Source organism: Sorex araneus, chromosome 3, assembly GCF_027595985.1.
Source record: "Sorex araneus isolate mSorAra2 chromosome 3, mSorAra2.pri, whole genome shotgun sequence".
Lineage (NCBI taxonomy): Eukaryota > Metazoa > Chordata > Mammalia > Eulipotyphla > Soricidae > Sorex > Sorex araneus.
Window position 1 is genome coordinate 93,122,667 of NC_073304.1, and position 18,992 is coordinate 93,141,658.

The 18,992-nt window shown below is 43.5% G+C and overlaps 1 protein-coding gene across 1 annotated transcript in view; it reads right to left on the reverse strand.

Moving 5' to 3' along the window:
- Nucleotides 1-18,992, reverse strand: part of FBN1 (fibrillin 1) — a 263,339-nt gene that overhangs the window by 6,766 nt on the left and 237,581 nt on the right. The window contains exons 55-63 of the mRNA XM_055132062.1: nucleotides 18,017-18,139; nucleotides 16,702-16,833; nucleotides 16,066-16,191; nucleotides 15,268-15,474; nucleotides 10,877-11,002; nucleotides 10,425-10,547; nucleotides 7,257-7,373; nucleotides 6,750-6,878; nucleotides 5,913-6,032 (exon numbers count right to left, since the gene is read on the reverse strand). Coding sequence (XP_054988037.1) covers nucleotides 5,913-6,032; nucleotides 6,750-6,878; nucleotides 7,257-7,373; nucleotides 10,425-10,547; nucleotides 10,877-11,002; nucleotides 15,268-15,474; nucleotides 16,066-16,191; nucleotides 16,702-16,833; nucleotides 18,017-18,139 — 1,203 coding nt within the window. The remainder of the gene's footprint in view (nucleotides 1-5,912; nucleotides 6,033-6,749; nucleotides 6,879-7,256; nucleotides 7,374-10,424; nucleotides 10,548-10,876; nucleotides 11,003-15,267; nucleotides 15,475-16,065; nucleotides 16,192-16,701; nucleotides 16,834-18,016; nucleotides 18,140-18,992) is intronic.

An 18,992-nucleotide genomic window follows, 5' to 3' on the forward strand; every position in this document is an offset into this window, starting at 1 on the left:
AGCTATGGATCAGGTTCAGGGTGAGGGTTGGATGAAGGAAGCATACAGATCTCTGTACTTTTGCCTGTCAAGTGCCTAGCGAAGAGACATGTCTCTCCCAAGCAGCTGTTGACCTTATTCCTGGATGCCTGGATCCAGGCAACCTGGATGTTCAGACTGGCGAAGACTGAGGTCCTACAGGAAGTGTCTGCCCCACTTGGCCTTCCTTTCCAAAAATCTGTAAAAGCTCCCCAGGAGCCAGTTCTGGGGATGAATCGTGCCTTTTGGTATGTCTGCCCCCATGCCTAGTAGTTCCCCTGATCCAAAGCCGCCTCCTGCCCAGTGTGTCTGGACCATGTCTAAAGCTAACACTACTCAAGGCAGCCTTCACCAGCAATAACTGGAAACAGCCCACAGCAGAAACAAATGCTGAGGGTCTGACGAGCCATGAGGATCTGCCAAGGCTGATGGTAAAAAAGTAGAGAAAAGAAATCTAACTTTAAAAAGTCTACCGAAGGAAGAAAAGCTGGACTTTCTCATTTTTGGGTTCTGATTTCTACTTTTTGGAAACCTCCAATTGATTTTTTTTATAGTCCTGACTTTGTCGGACAGATTAGAAGCTGCCTGGCTAGACATTTCTTATTTGAGGCAGCCCATTTTTCAGGCCTATGGTGATTTGAACGCCCATATATCAGGCTTCTCACTTAACAAATTCTCTCTGTGGAAGGAAGGAGGGAAATGGTAGCATGATTAGACTCTTTGTGCAAGACAGGAAAGATACCAGGTGCTTCTGCTGATTTACTTGCCCTCTAAACAATTATGTAAGATAAGTGTTATAATTCTGTTTGACAGATGATGAAAATGAGGTTCATGGAGCGCTCTGAGATCTCCCACCACCACCGGGCAAGGTTGTGAATTCAGGGTCCTTGGCCTGCAAAAGCTGTACCTTCCTGGCTGGACCACTCATGGCATCTCGGGGGAGGACTCACTCTTAGTCAAAGGCCTTTAGTTTCTTTTGTATTGAAGGAAAAAAATAAAGGCAATCTTCTAATTAAAGGAGATGCTTTCTCTTTTGTCACAATTAAAAAAATCTGGACTGGAGCGATAGCACAGTGGGTAGGGTGTTTGCCTTGCATGCGACTGACCCAGGTTCGATCCCTCTGTCCCTCTCGGAGAGCTGGGCAAACTACTGAGAGTATGCCGCCCGCACAGCAGAGCCTGACAAGCTACCCATGGTGTATTCAATATGCCAAAAATAGTAACAACAAGTCTCACAATGGAGACGTTACTGGTGTCCGATTGAGCAAATCAATGAACAATGGGAAGACAGTGCTATGGTGCTATGGTAGATACATTTATAAAGGAAAAGAAATCTAACAAAACATCTATAGTGAGGGGGCTGGGAAGATAGCTCAGGGGTGCATGTCTGGATTGTGCTGGGCCCTGAGTTCAAACCAAGCACCCCTGGGCCCTGGGACACGTCTGGGTGTGGTCTGGAGGGCTTGAGCACTGACTCATCTGGCTCAGTGGCTGAGTATCATCCCCAGGTTTGTGAGCACCATTTTAAGAGGTACCCAAACATATCTACACATATATGTGTGTATATGATATATTTATAATATAATATGGCAGAGAGTCTCTTTCCCGCACACCTGGCTATCTTCCCCGGGGCCCCTCAGAGGGGATGGGCTCCAGCTTTCCTCCCCGCCCAAGCAGAGCTCCCGGCAGCCGAAGACCACCGCAACCTAGCTACAGCCATGCTCAAGGCCCCTCTCCACATGTTTGGATGGGCCTCATGCATGAAGGTACTGGCAGAGGAACCCAGCTGTGTGTAATCTCATCAATGGCCAACATCCAGAGACTTAAAAGCAAGCTTCCAGAAGCGCGTGGCTGCAAAGCGGCCACATGATGTCTTATACCTACTTCTCCCTCTGGGAGAAACTAGCAAGCTACTGAGAGTTTCCTGCCCACATGGTATAGCCTTGCAAGCTTCCCAGGGTGTATCCATATGCCAAAGCCAGTAACAAGCTGGATCTCATTCCCCTGACCCTGAAAGAGCCTCCAATGTGGCATCGTTGGGAAGGCTGAGTGGAAAGAGGCTTCTAAGATCTCAGGGATAGGCCAAAGGAGAGGTTACTGAGCCTGCTCGAGAAATCGATGATCAACAGGATTTCGTGATTTGTGATTCGTGTGATAATATAATATATACACATCTTTCTGTTTGTGGGGGCCACACACAGCTCTGGGTGGGGCTTTTCCCTGCTCCATGCTTGCAGGTTGCTTCCGGTGATGCTGGGGAATGAATCCAGGCTGCATGCAAAGCGTGCACTTACTCCATTGGGCTATCTCTCTATATTGATAGAAAAGTTGGGTAAAAATGGTGGATGCAGGGTGTGTGTGTGTGTGTGTGTGTGCATTTATAGAGATACATGATAAAATGTATTCATACTGCCTTTCTTCCTTTCTCTCTTCTCCCCATTTTCATTTCCTCTTTTCTTCCTTCGCTACTTGTCTGTGCATGGTTAGAAGAATTAATACACAGTGAGAAAGCCATACATGGAGTTACTCACTCTGAGTACCAAGTTATAGATTTTATAGCCTATCCTTTATCATCCTTTATAGTCTATTCTTTATCCTAACATCCTTCATAATTAAAGACTCACAGAGTCACTCAAGGTCACTTAGACCTCTGACTGCTTGGAGTAGAAGTTAAGTATGCCACAGTCTGTCCTACCCGCTTATTTTAAATTAGAGATGAAGTATGTTAGGGAGACTATGGCCACTGAAGAATGAATGAAGGGTCGAGGCTGTTTCTTTTGGGGGAGAGGCTCTTCCTGACCTGGATGTCTTTTCTTGCTCCTCCATGTCCATTTCCAGGTTTTCTCTAAAGTTCTTTGACATTCTGAGTATGTATCTTGCTTGCTATAAATATCAGAACTCTTCCTATGTCCGTTTCCTACTCTACCCACCCACCCCACCAAGACTCTGTAGCACTGTAGCACTGTCATCCCATTGTTCATCGATTTGCTCAAGCGAGCACCAGTAACATCTCCATGTGAGACTTGTTGTTACTGATTTTGGCATATCGAATATGCTACGGGTAGCTTGCCAGGCTCTCCGAGAGGGACGGAGGGATCAGCCACGTGCAAGGCAAATGCCCTACCTGCTGTGCTATCGCTTTAGTCTACCCAAGACTTTAATAAAGTTTAAATTAAATTTGATGATCTGGGCTTGGGAGTCTAAGTGGAATAGGAGCTTAGATGAAGATAAGAAGTTGGCAAAGTTCCCTTGTTCACCACTTAGAAATAGTTGTCTGTGTATTCAACCTTTTATAACCCTGTAGACACCACAATTTGTTTAACATATTTGTTTTTCCTGACATTGTTCTTGGCAACTCTGAAACAATGGGTTCCAGCAGCTATTTCTCTATCATCCCAAATCTTTGCTGAATTCTTTCAGGAGGTACTGAAATTGGTGAAAATTTTGTTCTTTTTGCAAAAAGATAATTCTAATTTTATTGAAATGGCATTGGAACCTATTTCAAAGCAAAATAAAATCTCTCCCTCCCCCCACAGTCTTATAAAATCCAAGTTTCTAGTACCAGGTAAGTGGCATGTGTGTTTTCTGTAGTGGGAAGGGAGCACCAGGAGAAGCATCTAAAGCAAGGATGATCTTCCTTTTATTCTGTTTCTTTTGGGCACCATAGATAAACTCTAACTGCAAGCTTTAAGCTTCATATTTTCTACTAAGCACTGAAATCAGTGGCTCCAAACCCTGCCCCAACCCCAAACACCTAAGAGTCATCTTCTAGCTTCCCCAAATGAGGACTAGGGATGGTTGGTGCAGAGACATTTCTTCTCTGTGAGGCTCTGCAAAGTCATTCTTGCTCAAAAAAAAAGTCTTTTCTGGAGAACTACATTTCTTCAGAATTTTGAGACCAGTTATCATTGGCATCTTTTAGGCAACGAAAGAATTCCCACACCTCCTGCTTGTTAATGGAAACTTTCTTTTCTTCCCTTTTTGGGGGGGTTCTCCCAAGCAGTGCTTAGGAGGCCAAGGGACACCCCCTCAAAGTGATTTTTAACTAACTGGGCCTGCGGCTTAGTGTGAGGTCCTGAAGATGTGGTGCTACTCAGGCCCTGCAGAGCTGGGGATTATGTGCACCATTCCAGTGATGCTCAGGGTTGTGTCCAGTCATGCTCAGGGGACTTTGTAACCAGGTTTGAACCAGGGCACAGTCACATGTAAGGTATGTGCCTTCACCCCTACACCATCTCTTTAGTCCATGTAATTTACCTATTTTTTTAAAATCCCCAGCTCACAGTTGATTTGCAGGGAGCCAAAGCAGACTCTGTAGTCAATGAGAACATGACCTGACCATGCATACCACCCCCAGACTAAAGACAGAAAAGGGCTGAGAGTGGTGGTTTATGACTCTTCTGTATCTTTTATGGAAGGAATTCACTCAATAAGGACAGGCAGGCAAATACACTGTGTATTGGGTCATCAGTGCGATAGTAGAAGGGCTACATGAATAGTGTCAGAACTACTGACAAATATCTAAGACCTTCTGAGCTGTTGCTCAACTGAGACATACTTATTACATCAGACAGCTGGTCAGCAAATTGTGCTGTGTAAACTTCACTAGTACTTGGGAGTGAGGGGTGGGGGGGTCATCTGAGCTAATCTTACTGACTCCTGCAAAACTGCTTTCAAAAGAATCAAATGGATGAGATAAATACCATTTTTGGTCCATGGAAACATCAAATGCCTCCATGGAGCAAAGAGAAGCCTTTGGTGAGAGCGACCACCTTGGGAGAGTAATTCTCTGTACCCTGACTGAGATGGGGTCTGTACTCAAAGAGTTAATCTAGAGCAGACTGCCAATGCCAAGCTTACAGCAATGTTCAGGAGAGATTTACTGAATGAAAAGAATAAATGGACAAGATGCTGGAAGACCACCCCAAACCAGGGTGTCGGTATCTACATTTAGGTTCTCAGCTGGGTATGACCAAGTATTTGTTTTTCCCAGGCTTCCAGATGCTGATCAGTGAAAACAAAATGGTCTTAGCTGCATGGATCTGGGATCCCTCTGAACTTGCCACGTTTGGGATCCTCTGATGTGCATTAAGAGTTACTTTCCCCAAAGCAATGGAAGAGAATATCCAATAAAAACAAATGCTTAGATTCTGACCACAGAACAGGGGTTACCAAGGGGGTTAGAGGATGGAAGGATGAAAGAGTTGAGGCAGTCCAATAGACTGTGGTGGAAGGATTTTTGGCACTTAGGTGGTAGATGTGGTATGATACCATGGTACCCCTAAAACATATAAATATTTACAGGCTTGTAAACTAACGTCACTTCAATAAAAAAAATTAAAAATCAATAACAAGTTATTTTCCCATGATGTTATAGAAACAAAAAGTACCATAAATTCAATTTAATAAGAGAAACTGTGGGGTTTCCCTCAATTTTCAGAATTCAGCAGTCTGGAAAAAATCTTGCCTTATCTCCTGCTTGTACTCTGTTGCAAAAAGCTGTGTAAAGCTGCAGGGAACCACTTCTGAGTCTTCTAGCCAAACATCACTCACAACAGCCTCTGACTGATATTTGTTGGCTCCTGATGTGAGCAGAACTCAAGTGTGGGCTGATGACTAGCAATGGAGCAGAACAAAGGGGGGTGGGTGGGTATTGGAAGTCAAGGAATTCTAGGGGTATTTAATTTCATATGGCCTCAAAGTTCATGATGAAGATGATGATGATGATGATTTTTTTAGTTTGCCATTCTACAAAGGAGATCACTTCCCTCTGCTTTCAAGCAGGTTAGAATAATTTTTAAATGAGTATTTGTGGCTTCACAGTAAGTTTAAAGTTTTCAGAGCAAGCCAGGAACTGAGAGCAAATTCTCTTGCTAGGAAGGGAAAGGACTTGCCGACACACTGGTTCCACTGGTAATGCTGGAGATAGCCCTGGGGGCAGCTGCACCGGTAGCCCCCGATGATGTTCTGGCAGCCGTGCTGGCAGCGATGGTTTCCTTCACACTCGTCCACATCTGAAAACACAGTAGGGTAGTTACATCAACACTCACTCAGACACATCTTCTGAAACAGCACTGATACTCATGCAATAATGAAAGGCAAGTGCAATAAATCTGACTTCTATAAGATGTTTCTACCTCTCCCAAACCCAAACATATATGTATTATAGGACTTTTAAGCCCAAGCCCAAGGAGAGAAACATCCCTCGTAAAGTCAACAAAGAAAAGCGATGAATGGATTAGGGCAAGACATAGGAACTCTTGATGGGCTAGCTCTGCAAATGATTGGTATTTGCTTATTGATGCCAGGTTTAAAAACCCAATGATGTCATTACAAACATAAAATTCTAAAAAACGAGACAAGAAATTAAGCTTTTAATCACATATTATGAGAAGCATTATCCTCATATACTTCATCCCTACTAGGGGAATTCTCTTAATAACTCCAGATCCAGTGTCTAGAATAATGACACAAATTCCAAGATCTAGCTATGGATTATTCTCGATTAGACTAGTCTCTATAATAGACTCAATATACTGAGGAAAGGAATGTGATTAGACACAATCAAGCAATATACAAAGGTGGATATTTAAAATATGGCACCCAGGAAAATATTTCCCGTTTTCAACTGGGTGTTCCCCTGTGTTTTATCCTGATACTCCAATGAGAATGGGGTGAAGATGCTGCCCCAAAGGGCCCACCAGCTGGATCAAGCTGAGGGCTCTACCTACCTTCACAGCTGCCTCCACTCTGATCAAGAGAGAATCCCCGTTGGCATTCACAGGTGAAGCTCCCAGGAGTATTCTGGCAAATGCCCTTAGAGCCACACAGGTTGATGTCAGAGGTGCATTCATTGTTATCTGTAAGATATTAGTGCCAGGTAAGGATTTTAAACTATAGGAAGCTCTAGTGGTATTGTTTAAAATGGAGGGGGAGGGATATTTCGATTCGAATAGAGGTCACTTTTTTTTTTTGGCTTTTTGGGTCACACCCGGCATTGCTTAGGGCTGACTCCTGGCTCTGCACTCAGGAATCACTCCTGGCGCTGCTCGGGGGACTATATGGGATGCTGGGAATCGAACCCAGGTTGGCCGCGTGCAAGGCAAATGCCCTACCCGCTGTACTATCACTCCAGCCCCTAGAATAGAGGTCACTTTTAACATACCTATTGCATCTGCCACATGAACTAGCTTGTAGAGAATTGGCTTTGTTCCAGATAGGATTTTCCCACCACTTACCAATGCAGGCTGTATGGTGCTGGGTGAAACCAGGGGGACATTTACATGTGAAGCCACCGATGGTGTTGACACATAGGAATTGGCAGTTGTGTTGCTTGGTAGCACACTCATCGAGATCTAGAAGAAAATAGAAAGTGGATGCTTGGGTTGAGCTGATGGTACCAGGAAGCAGAAGGCAACCCTATGAAGGAAGTCCTTTTGAGTTACTCTTCTATGAGCCTGGCCAGAACACAGTCAAGCACATGGTGAGGCACCAGGAACCATGAGTTTGAACGATAAAAACGATCTCGACTTGGACAAAAGTTTGTGACTCTTTGGGCATCCAAGGAGTAGCCAACTCCTTGAGAAGAATGCAATGATCCCTCAAAAAAAGAATCTCAAATAAATGATAAAATTGAAATAAATTTTAAAATGGAATAAAAGACATGGAATTCTCCAGGTTTTTCAGAGTATCGAAAATATTTATTCAATATACTACAATTCAATGTAATCAAATTCAGCTGAACTAGAAAAAGAATTGTGGAGAATGGTAATTCATTTGTTCAATTAAGTTTCTTTTAAGAAAAAATAATGGCCTGGGGCCAGAGCAATAGCACAGCAGGTAGGGTGCTTGTTCTGCATGCCAGTCACGAGTTAACTCTGAGCAGTATTGGGTATGGCTCCCCTGCCAATTATTTTTGCTCAAATGAGCTTGTCTACCCACAACAATAACAATAGAACCCCCTTTTACAAAATAATAGAAATAAAAACAAAATTAACTTGTTGGTTTTAGAGAGTCTTATTTTGATAAAAACAAAATTGGCAATCAGAAAGATAATAAAGGAAAGGAAAAAACTCTTTTGGACAAGCTAGTAATGCTTTTTAAAACTGCTTATAAAATTCAATCAGGAGTACTTCCTACATTGACCAGAACTCTTTACTGGTGAAACTTCTATGCTCATGCTTAATTCCATTGCTATTAGAAACACAGACACATCAAAAGAACCAAAGAGATAGTCCAGCAGGTAAAGTGCTTACCTTGTGCACAGAAGACTCTGGGTCAAGCCCGGATACCACATATGGTTCCTGATACCACTGTTGGGTGTCGCCTACTTCCCCTGCCTCCTAGCTCCCCCACCCTCCAAATTAAGTTTGAAAAATCAAGAGATGGGGTTAGAGAGATAACTCAGATCTGCTTTGCATGCTGGAGGCCAGGTTCAATTCCTAGCATTTTCCTTCCCGTCCAATCTCTCCTTTCCTCCTTGTGACCTTTTGGCACTGCATACAAAGCTGGGCTTGGAGTTGCAGGCATGTCCCATCTCCTGGTTAGAGTGACATCTGGAGCGAATCTAACCTGAAAGAACCCTATATTCCTCTTCATGCTGACTTCTCTTAAAATGCAGCCAATCCTGTTCTCTTCCCTCTGCCGGGGGCTTGCTATTTCTGGTTTCTGCACTTGGAGACAGCGGGGTGTCTGCCACCAGGCTGGAGCCTCCCTTCTTTTCAATCCCATGGTGGCCTTATGAGGGCAGAGCAGGGGAGCACACTTGCACATGCCTATCTACAAACAGGCGAGGGCACAAAACGCAGTGGTGTCTTAAAACCAATGTTTCTAAGTAGAACATCTGAAGGAATGCAGCCCTTGTTCTCCCCCCAGGAATGGTTTTGCTTCTCGTTTCTGGTCCCTCCCACCAACTCCAGTACATGATCCTGTAGGATTTGTGCTGCACGGGAATGGTTGAGACCACTGTTCGAGAGCACATCTGTGTGTCATGCCTCCTTACTCTCCCAGTATCACTGTATCACTATCACTGTCATCCCGTTGTTCATTGATTTACGCAAGCGGGCACCAGTAACGTCTCCATTAGTCCTGGCCCTCAGATACGCGAAGCCTCTCCTTACTCATTTTCCCCAATGATTGGAGGCTCTTTTCAGGGTCAGGGGAATGAGACCTGTTATGTTACTGTATTTGGCAGACTGAACATGCCACGGGGAGCTTGCCAGGCTTTTCTGACTCTCCCAGTACTCACCAAAAGGAGGGGTGAGAGCTCTGCATCTCTCTGTTTCTCACTTCCACTCCACACGGGCACTAAGTACTATTACCTTCCTTTCCCTACTGCCTGGTTTTAGGATGCTCACTTGTCCTGCCCTGAGGTCTAGCTTTCCTTCTGAAAATCCTTCATTTCTCCAATAATCCTTAAGTATGACTCACTTATGCTAGTCACTCAGTAGATGCAGTTCTTATTGTTGAGGAAACTGTTTACAGGAGTAAATTAGAGCTAACAGCAAACTTGTTTCTACATTCTTGGTGATAGTTATTATTCAAGGTAAGCTGTTAGAGTTCTGGAATGACCCTGTTCTGCACATCAAAAGCCCCGACAAAATGATTACTGAGTTTCACATGCTGGAGGAAAAGGCAGCTGAGATAGAGAAGGGAACACCAAGTATAGGATGTTGGGAGGGCCCATTTGGGTTGAAAAATGCGTGCAGAAAGTAGACTACAGACTGAACACAATGGCCACTCAATACCTCTATTGCAAACTACAACACCCAAAAGGAGAGAGAACAAAAAGGAATGCCCTGCCACAGAGGTGGGGTGGGGTAAGGAGTTGGTGGGGTGGGGGTGGTGAGAGAAATGCTGGGATCATTGGTGGAGGAAAATGGGCACTGGTGGAGGGATGGGTAAACGATCACTGTATGACTGAAATGCAAACACGAAAGTTTATAAGTTTGTAACTGTACCTCACAGTGATTCACTAATAAAAAAATTTTTTTTTTAAAGTAATTACTGAGTTAAGTGCAATGTCTTCTAGGATCTTAGACCGTTGAAGACTTGGTGACAGAATTGTTGAATAAACTGACTACATAAACGCCATAAATAAGAAGCAGGAAAAAGGGAACCAGTAATGGATCCTCCCTGACAGGGTTTGGAGAACTGCTCCTCTGCCCCAGAGGTGCTGAAGAAGATCCAGCGGGCGGGAAGGCAGTGCCACTGGCCCTGTGTCCTCTCCCTGTTTCAGCCCCCCTTGATCTAGCATAGGCCCTGGCAGAGACTAAACCGGAACAAGCACCTCTTGCTTAGGGCGAGGGTATTTTTCTGAGCTTGTTCATGGATTTTGTCAGAAGTACAAAGATTGCAATGAGGCTCTTAGGAGGAAGGTGAGGGAGTGAAGGCAGATTCGTCTTTACCTTTACAGCTCCTTCCATCATCCTGCAGAATGTAGCCTTTGGGGCATGAACACTGGTAACTTCCTTCTGTGTTTTTGCAGATAAAATTGCAGGGTTTGGGGGCCTGGTTGCATTCGTTCAGATCTAAAAGTAAAGAGACACAATGATTTTCCTAAGAAAGGCTGGCCAAATGCTTAGCACTCACATGGCAGAATGCAGAGTTTTAGGTTTGAGGAAAGCAAAGGGTAAATTTTTCTATAGTCTTTGATTACTGCCCTGTGCCATGAAATTGTATAGACATTCTAGATTTTCAGTGTGAGAATTTCATTTCCTCCTTTCTCTCTCTCTCTCTCTCTCTCTCTTCTCTCTCTCTCTCTCTCTCTCTCTCTCTCTCTCTCTCTCTCTCTCTCTCTCTCTCTCTCTCTCCTCTTTTTGTATTTCTCAGGAATACTCATCAGAAGTTGAGCACATACCAACACAGGCAGTTCCGGTTATGTCTGGAGTGTAGCCAGTTTTACAAATGCAGTGATAGGATCCCTGATCGTTGACACATTCCCCATTTCGGCAAACGTCATGAATAACCTTGCACTCATCAATATCTGAAATTTAAATAAACAAAAATGAAAATAAGAGAGATATTATGAATAGCATTCATATGTCAGTGTCACTTCAGGATACATAGTGTTCCTATATGATGAAATAATCTATATTCCTATATTGCCAACCTAAGAAATTAAGCTCAAAGAATGATGACAGAAATCTCACTTGGAATAATAACAACTTTGACAGGCAAATGAGTAACTTTGTAAGTCTACAATGGTAAATTTATCAGGCTAGAGAAAACTTTAAAAATAATTGGTCTGGCTGGTTAAAGAAATTTTGGTACATCTACACCATGGAATACTATGTAGCTGTTAGAAAAAATGAAGTCATGAAATTTGCATATAAGTGGATCAACATGTAAAGTATCATGTTAAGTGAAATGAGTCAGAAAGAAAGAGATTGACATAGAAAGATTGCACTCATCTGTGGAATATAAAGTAACAGAATAGGAGATTAACACCCAAGAATAGTAGAGATAAGGACCAGGAGGTTTGCCCCATGGCTTGGAAGCTGGCTGCACATGCAGGGGGAAAAGGCAGCTCATATAAAGAAGGGAACATTAAGTAGAGGGTGGTGGGAGGACCCACTGGGGCTGGAGATACGTGCTGAAAGTAGACTATAGACCGAACACGATGGCTGCTCAATACCTCTATTGCAAACCACAACACCCAAAAGGAAAGAGAGAACAAAAGGGAATGCCCTGACACAGAGGTGGGGTGGGGTGGGGTGGTGAGAGGGATACTGGCATCATTGGTGGCAGAGAATGGGCACTGGTGGAGGGATGGATAGTCAATTATTGTACGACTGAAATGCAAACACGGAAATTTGTAAGTATGTAACTGTACCTCGTGGTGACTCACTAAAAATAAAATAAATAAAATTCAAAACTAAAAAAAAAATAATTGGTCTGAGCCAGAGTGAGTTAGTGCAGCAGGAAGGTGCTTGCCTTGACATGACTGACCTGGGTTGGATCCCCGAAGCCCGTCTGAGCACCACTAGGAGTGATCTCTGATTGCAGAGCCAGAAATAGGCTCTTAACACAGTTGGGTGTGGCCCCCAAATCAAAATAAATAAATAATAGAAAATAAAAATATTTGGTCCTCTCAATTCATGTCATTTTTCTCATCTGGATTCAGAATGCAACAATCTCAAGGACACAATGAGGTCATTTTTCCATTACAGGCCAGCAAGCTGGCCCCCTGTAGACATCTCATAAGCACATTAGAGTCATGGTCCTTCTGACAAGGAAGTCCATTTTTTTTAATTTGAACAGTGCATGTTCAGATATGAAGAGGGATTTTTTTTAAATCTATTTTCTGTATTTAAAAGTAACTGAGAAGTATCAAATTTTATAATAATAGGAAAAAGAGTCCAACTTTTCTCCTTGGTGAAGGAGGTCCCAGGCTGTAGGGGTTTCACTGACAGATTTTTGCAGCTTGCTAGGGCAGAGAGCCCTTACTCTGGTTTCTGTGAACATCACTGTCCTCTGCATTGGGCCCTTTCAGGTCATTAATTCTGGATGAGTTCTTAGTCTTGGGTTGTCAAAAAATGATCTTATACTAGCAGCTTTCATTTTCTCCTGATTTATTTTTAGTGTATCCTGAAATGCAACACCCTCATGGATCTTAAGAATGTGTTTTTCACCTACTCCAGATGGAATCCTGGTGACCAAGAGCTTCCACAAGCAAGGCCCCCGGTATGCGCTTTCCAGGAGTATTTACCTCCAGGCGCCATCTTAGCGCACCAACAGCCCTGGCCCAGAGACACAGCAGTGAGTCCCAGAGGACAGCACAGAGCTGGAGATCTCTCCAGACACATACCAAGCCTATTTCACCAGAGCACCCCGGATGGAGCAGGTGCAGCCTCCCCGCCTACTCCAGATGGAATCCCGGTGACCAAGAGCTTCCATGAGCAAGCACCCTCCCCCCTCAATAACCTGTTCGAGGACTAAATCTCCAGGCAGAGGACCCAGGTTGTCCCTTTCGGGTGCTGCCTGCCCAGAAGACTGGCTGTCACGCCCACAATTTGCCTCTAAGCGCCATGTTAGCACACCAACAGCCCTGGTCCAGAGATTCCCAATTAAATCCCAAAATGGATTAGTGCCCTACAGAAACGTCTCTGGAACCCAACCATTTACAATCTAGAAATTTGCATTTATAATTGTGGCTGTGCAAGCTCTCATGATATTCAAAATGAGCAGTGGAAAATAAATTATTTAGCATTTTAGGCAGGTAGGCTTAAATGGTGGTGGGAAAATTAAAGCAAAACATAATGCCCCAAATTAGAGAGTATTGGGGAAATTGTCTGCCATAGAGGCAGAGTGAGGACTGGGATGTAGGGGGCAGGGGAGGAGGTGCATCCTGGGGACATTGGTGATGGAAAATGTGCACTGGTGGAGGAATGGGTGTTCCAACATTATATAGCTGAATCTCAAACACGAAAGCTTTGTAACTCTATCTCAAGGTGATACAATTAAAAAAAGAAAAAAGAAGTAATGCGGAATTCATGCCCAGTTCAATCAGCTTAATCAAGGACTGCATAAATAGCAGGACTCCTACATTATAAAAAATCACTGCCACTGTCACTGTCATCCCATTGCTCATCAATTTGCTCGAGCGGGTACCAGTAACATCTCCATTTTTTTTTTGAGACTTGTTGTTACTGTTTCTGGCATACTGCATACACCATGGGTAGCTTGCCAGGCTCTGCCATGTGGGCGAGATACTCTCAGTAACTTGCCAGGCTCTCCCAGAGGGGCGGAAGAGTCGAACCTGGGTCGGCCGCATGCAAGGCAAACACCCTACCGCTGTGCTATCGCTCCAAAAATAAATAAATAAAAAATAAATAAATAAAATAAATTTTACATTTAGATGAGGTCATGAATTTTGCATATAAGTGGATCAGCATGGAAAGTATCATGCTATGTGAAATGAGTCAGAAAGAGAGAGACAGACATAGAAAGATTGCACTCATCTGTGGAATATAGAATAACAGAGTAGGAGACTAACACCCAAGAATGGTAGAAATAAGTACCAGGAGGTTGGCTCCATGGCGTGGAGGCTGGCCTCACATTCTGGGGAGAGGGCAACTCAGAGAAGGGAACACCAAGTAAAATGTGGTTGGAGGCCATGAGGGGGAAGGGTGATGTGTGCTGAATATAGACTAAAGTCCAAACACAATAGCCACTCAACACCTTTATCGCAAACCACAATGCCTAATTAGAGAGAGAGAACAAAATGGAATACCCTGCCACAGTGGCAGAGTGGGGTGGGGGGAGATGGGGAGGGATGCTGGGTTTATTGGTGGTAGAGAATGGGCACTGGTGAAGGGATGGGTTCTCGAACTTTGTATGAGGGAAACATGAGCACAAAAATGTATAAATCTGTAACTGTACCCTCATGGTGATTCACTAATTAAAAATAAATAAAATTTTTAAAAAAATTACATTTAGAAAAACCAAAAATGTGTTTTTGCCATCGTCTCATTTTCACATCCTGCAAAGAATCAAACATTTCCTTGGGGAAGTCCATCGACCTTTGCAGTTTCTGTCCTATACCACAGCCGGATCCCTTACCTGGCTTTCAGCCATATTTTTTCAAAGCAAACACAAATCCTAGCCAATCTCCTTCTTCTCCTTTTTAAGTCCAATTCCTACCCAAGCAATCTATAATGTCACCTTCTTTTCACAACACTAAAAACTATGGTAGTTATTGTTGATAAAATAAAGACCACAGAAGCTTCCTTTAGGACTGCCTCTGATATCCTGACCCCTCCCTATCTCTTTCAAGTTAAAGCAGCTTATCCTCTCCCAGAGACAACTGTATTTGAATAGCCAGGATGACAGTATTTTTTTTTATGCTGATTTTATGCAGTCAATTTTAGGAGCTAAAATATGTAAAACTAGTTCAGGAATGTAACGATCATTTATTTCTAGGTCTGTCAAAAAAAATCATAAAATGAGCAGGACACAACTAACTTACAACAAACTTCTGCTTCGAAAGTTGAGGACTCCCTATAATGCAAGAGGCTCTAGAGAGACAAGGACACCCAGTTTCATCAGGCAGACCAACGATGACACTGGCAACATAGCTGTGGATGTCCAAAATGACATCATCCATAACTTAAGTCAATCTCAAATGGATCACTCAGCTTTGGCCCATGCGCAGATTTTACAGTCTCATCTGCTCTTCCCTGGCAAAGTTTTTTTGTACCATGTGAACAATCTGCTCCGTGAGTCATCTCTCAGAACAAAATGAAATACCTGCTCCATTGGTCATAAATCCTCGGCCATGGGGACAGAGTTTCTTGAAAGCCACAGTAGCCTGGAAAGGGCAGATCTCACAGTGGGGTCCCCAACCTCTTCCTCCATCACAGCAGCATTCGGACTTGGTGACAGGGTTCCTGTTGCTCGAGCCAATCTGGCACATGTTTTGCAGCACCTCTGTGAAGCAGTACCCTTCCCGATTGTCTGGAAGGGATGTCAGAAAGGAATCTCGTGAGCACAGCAAGATACTGAGAATTTGGCCAGTTATAACCCCCCACCCCTCACCCCAAACAAATGGAACACTTTACCCTGGGTGAGCAGCGAGAAGGGAAAGCTGGAAACAGCAGTAAGAGAGAAAGGATGACATCTGAAGGGATTAAATAAGACAAGAAATTTGGTTAATTAGCAGACAGGCATTGGCTTAATCAAGGCAGTAACTCTGATGTGTTCCCAGAGATAAAGTTGGGCAGGGGGGAGGGGCTAATCATGCTATAGAAAGAACGGCAGAGAAACCCGAGGCAACTGATCCTGATTGTGCAGGGCTTATACATTTTTTTTTTTAAGAGCAGTGAGGAAAGAAATTGCACACAAGTGACTCAGAGATGCAATTAGGAAGGAGGAAGAATGTAGCTGTAGAGTGGTACTCAGCCCAAGGGGCAATCATAATCAGCGAGTCATTTCCAAGGTAAGAACCTTTATAACCCTTCCTCAAATTTGTGGCAAATTCTTTCATTTGAATAAGAGATCTGGTCCAGACAACTCCATGTGGAAGCTGAGGATGCTCTATGGACTCACCGAGGCACTCGTTCTGAGTGGGGCTGGGCGTGAACCCATCGTTGCACTCACAGGTGTAGCTTCCCACGGTGTTGAGGCAGCGGCCATTCTCACAGATGCCCGGCTTGGTCTGGCATTCATTCTCATCTGTGTGGAGGAGGAGAAGGACCAGAAATAAGAGGAGAGATCTGACCTTGTTGTCCAAGGATGGATACTTGGACTCTCCCTCTCTTCCTCCTCCTTCTTAACATGGAACTAGGTAACATCTCTCCATGACTTCAAATTCTAAAGGTGCAAAATCCTTTCCAACAGAAACACTTCTTTCTCCTGAGAGAAAATGTACTCCTGCTTTTCACAGAAATTTCCTGAGATGGACGACACATTACAGATATAAGGAAACACATTGGCATCCCCTCGCGGGCAGCATACTGGCCGAGAGGGCAGTCAAGGGCCAGCTCAGAGGGGAGAACGACAGTGCCTAGGGAATCACAGAAAATTGAGGAAAGGGACTTCCAAGGAAAGTCTTGAGAGGAGAGGACATGAGGCACAATGCCTCTGGCCACAATGAACAGTGTCGCTGAAGACTCAGAACCCAGGTCCTTCCATCCTGTGTCACTTCCTGTTCCCTTACAGCTCCTTTTGCAGTGATCCTCTTACCTACGCAGCCTTCCCCATCAGGTCTCCTCTGGAAGCCAGGCCCACAGATGCACATGTACATGCCAATGAGGTTCTTGCATTCCATTTGCTTCTCAGCACAGTCATGTTTGCCAGTTTCACACTCATCCTCATCTGGAGAGAATAGCAACCACTAGTTTACAATAGAAGCTACATCCAGGGACCAGAGCAATAGTACAGTGGGGAGGACATTTGTCCTGCATGCGGCCAAACCAGGTTCCATCCCTGGCATCCCATATGATCCCCCAAGAATGCCAGGAGTAATTTCTGAGTGCAGAACCAAGAGAAACTCCTGAGCATTGCTGGGTGTGACCCAAAAAGCAAAGGAAATAAAAACTACATCCATTTCCTGCCTTTCATCCATAAAATGATGTTAAGTAACCAATTTACATTGGTGTTACTTCCACATTAACCCATTTCCTCTTCTTGCTGTGTGCTGACCGCAAAAGAATGGCGAGTCTTTAAACTGTCCTGAACCTTGAAGAAATTGTTTCTTAGGTGAGACAGTTCTAATTATCTACAGCACAATAATATGCAAGTAGTTAATGCTTCCATTTTGCCCACTTTAAAATGGTTAAGCAAGAAAATTTCACATATACCTTATGCTGCTATATTAAAATAATTGCTCCTTGGGGCTGGATTTATTAAACAGTGAGTAAGGTGCTTGTCTTGCACATGGCCAACCTGGGTTCGATCCTCATACCCCATATGGTCCATCAAGCCTACTAGGAGTGGTTCCTTACCTCAAAATCAGGAGTAATCCCTGAGTATCACTGGGTGTCGTGCCCCCCAAAAAAAACCCCAACCCTCAAGCCATATTATTACTCCTGTTCTCCATCTCAATCACACTGCAACAGACCATTCATCTGTAGCTCTGTCACAATTCTTTATAGAATTTTTTAGGTCTAGAGAAATGTCTTTAGACCTAAAAAAATTTCTCTTAAGATATTTCTCTAAAATTTCTAAAGAAATTCTAGAGAAATATCTTCTCTCTCCTTTCTGCCATGTTGCAGGCATGCAGTCCAGAGTGCACTGAATAGGATCTGCAGGATGCCCCTCGACCTGGTCCTGATGATGCTTCAAGTCACTTCACAAAGGAAACACAGCTGCTTAATTGTCTGTACAGCAGCGTGCCTTGATTTCCTCCCCTTCTGATAGAAATCTGGAGGGACAGCTCCCAACAGAGAGAGAGAGAGAGGGAGAGAGAGAGAGAGAGAGAGAGAGAGAGAGAGAGAGAGAGAGAGAGAGAGAGAGAGAGAGAGAGCGCTTCCTGGCAACCTTGATATGGAAGTCTCACCTTTGCACATCCTCTTGTCTTCTCTCAGAACATACCCAGCAGGACACTTGCATTCATATGACCCATAAGTGTTTACACATCGGAAAGCACAGAGGAGTGGATTCTGGGCACACTCATTTATATCTATAAGAGAAAGTATAATAATGGATAATCAACATCAACCAAAAAAAAAAAGAGATTATCTTTCACTCAAAGTTGAAATGCTTCACTGTTATAAATACACATGGGTCAAACCGTCTCTGATTTTCACAAAGTTAGAAAATTAATTGGTATAAGATTAAATAATTGGTATAAGCAGAGTGACTAAACATTTTTGCTTTCCTGGTACAATACTGGTTCATGCTTGTTACTGTTGGGGTATAATTATTAGATGTTGTTAACATAGATGAGAAGTTATAGGTTACCCTACACATGAAGAATTCTCCTGAAATTGTGGTTTGCAGGCCTCAAGTTGAGCAGTTACCACTATTAAGTCATTTTGAGTGGGATCAATTTTATCCCACTTCGCTGAAGTAATTGCCATGTTAATTGTTGTCAAAAAGCAACAGCCCCCTCCACCATCATTAACTACTCCCTTAATAAGAGAGGATCCTGTGTAACTGTTCTGTCTGAGCAAATGGCGCAATGAATCATTTTACACTTTCAGAGATTACCCAGTGCCCATTAATACTCATTAATAGCCTTAACCAGACAGGAATGTTTTTACTCTCAATGAATGAATAAAAGCAGATTTCACATTCCTGTAGATTTTGCAGTTTGGAATCATCAGAAAGGATTAAGGAAAGTGGGGAAATAAATATAAAAGCAAAGGGGGCCTGAGAAAGGAAAGAGAAAAGTCAAAAAGCAAAAAAGCAAAAAGGCAGCAAAAAGGCAGTAGGGCTTTATCCAAATAAAACTACTCTTACTCCGTATCAGTAGAGAGACATGAATTAAAAACTCTGGATAATAGACAGTGTTAGAGATGCTGAGAGTCACC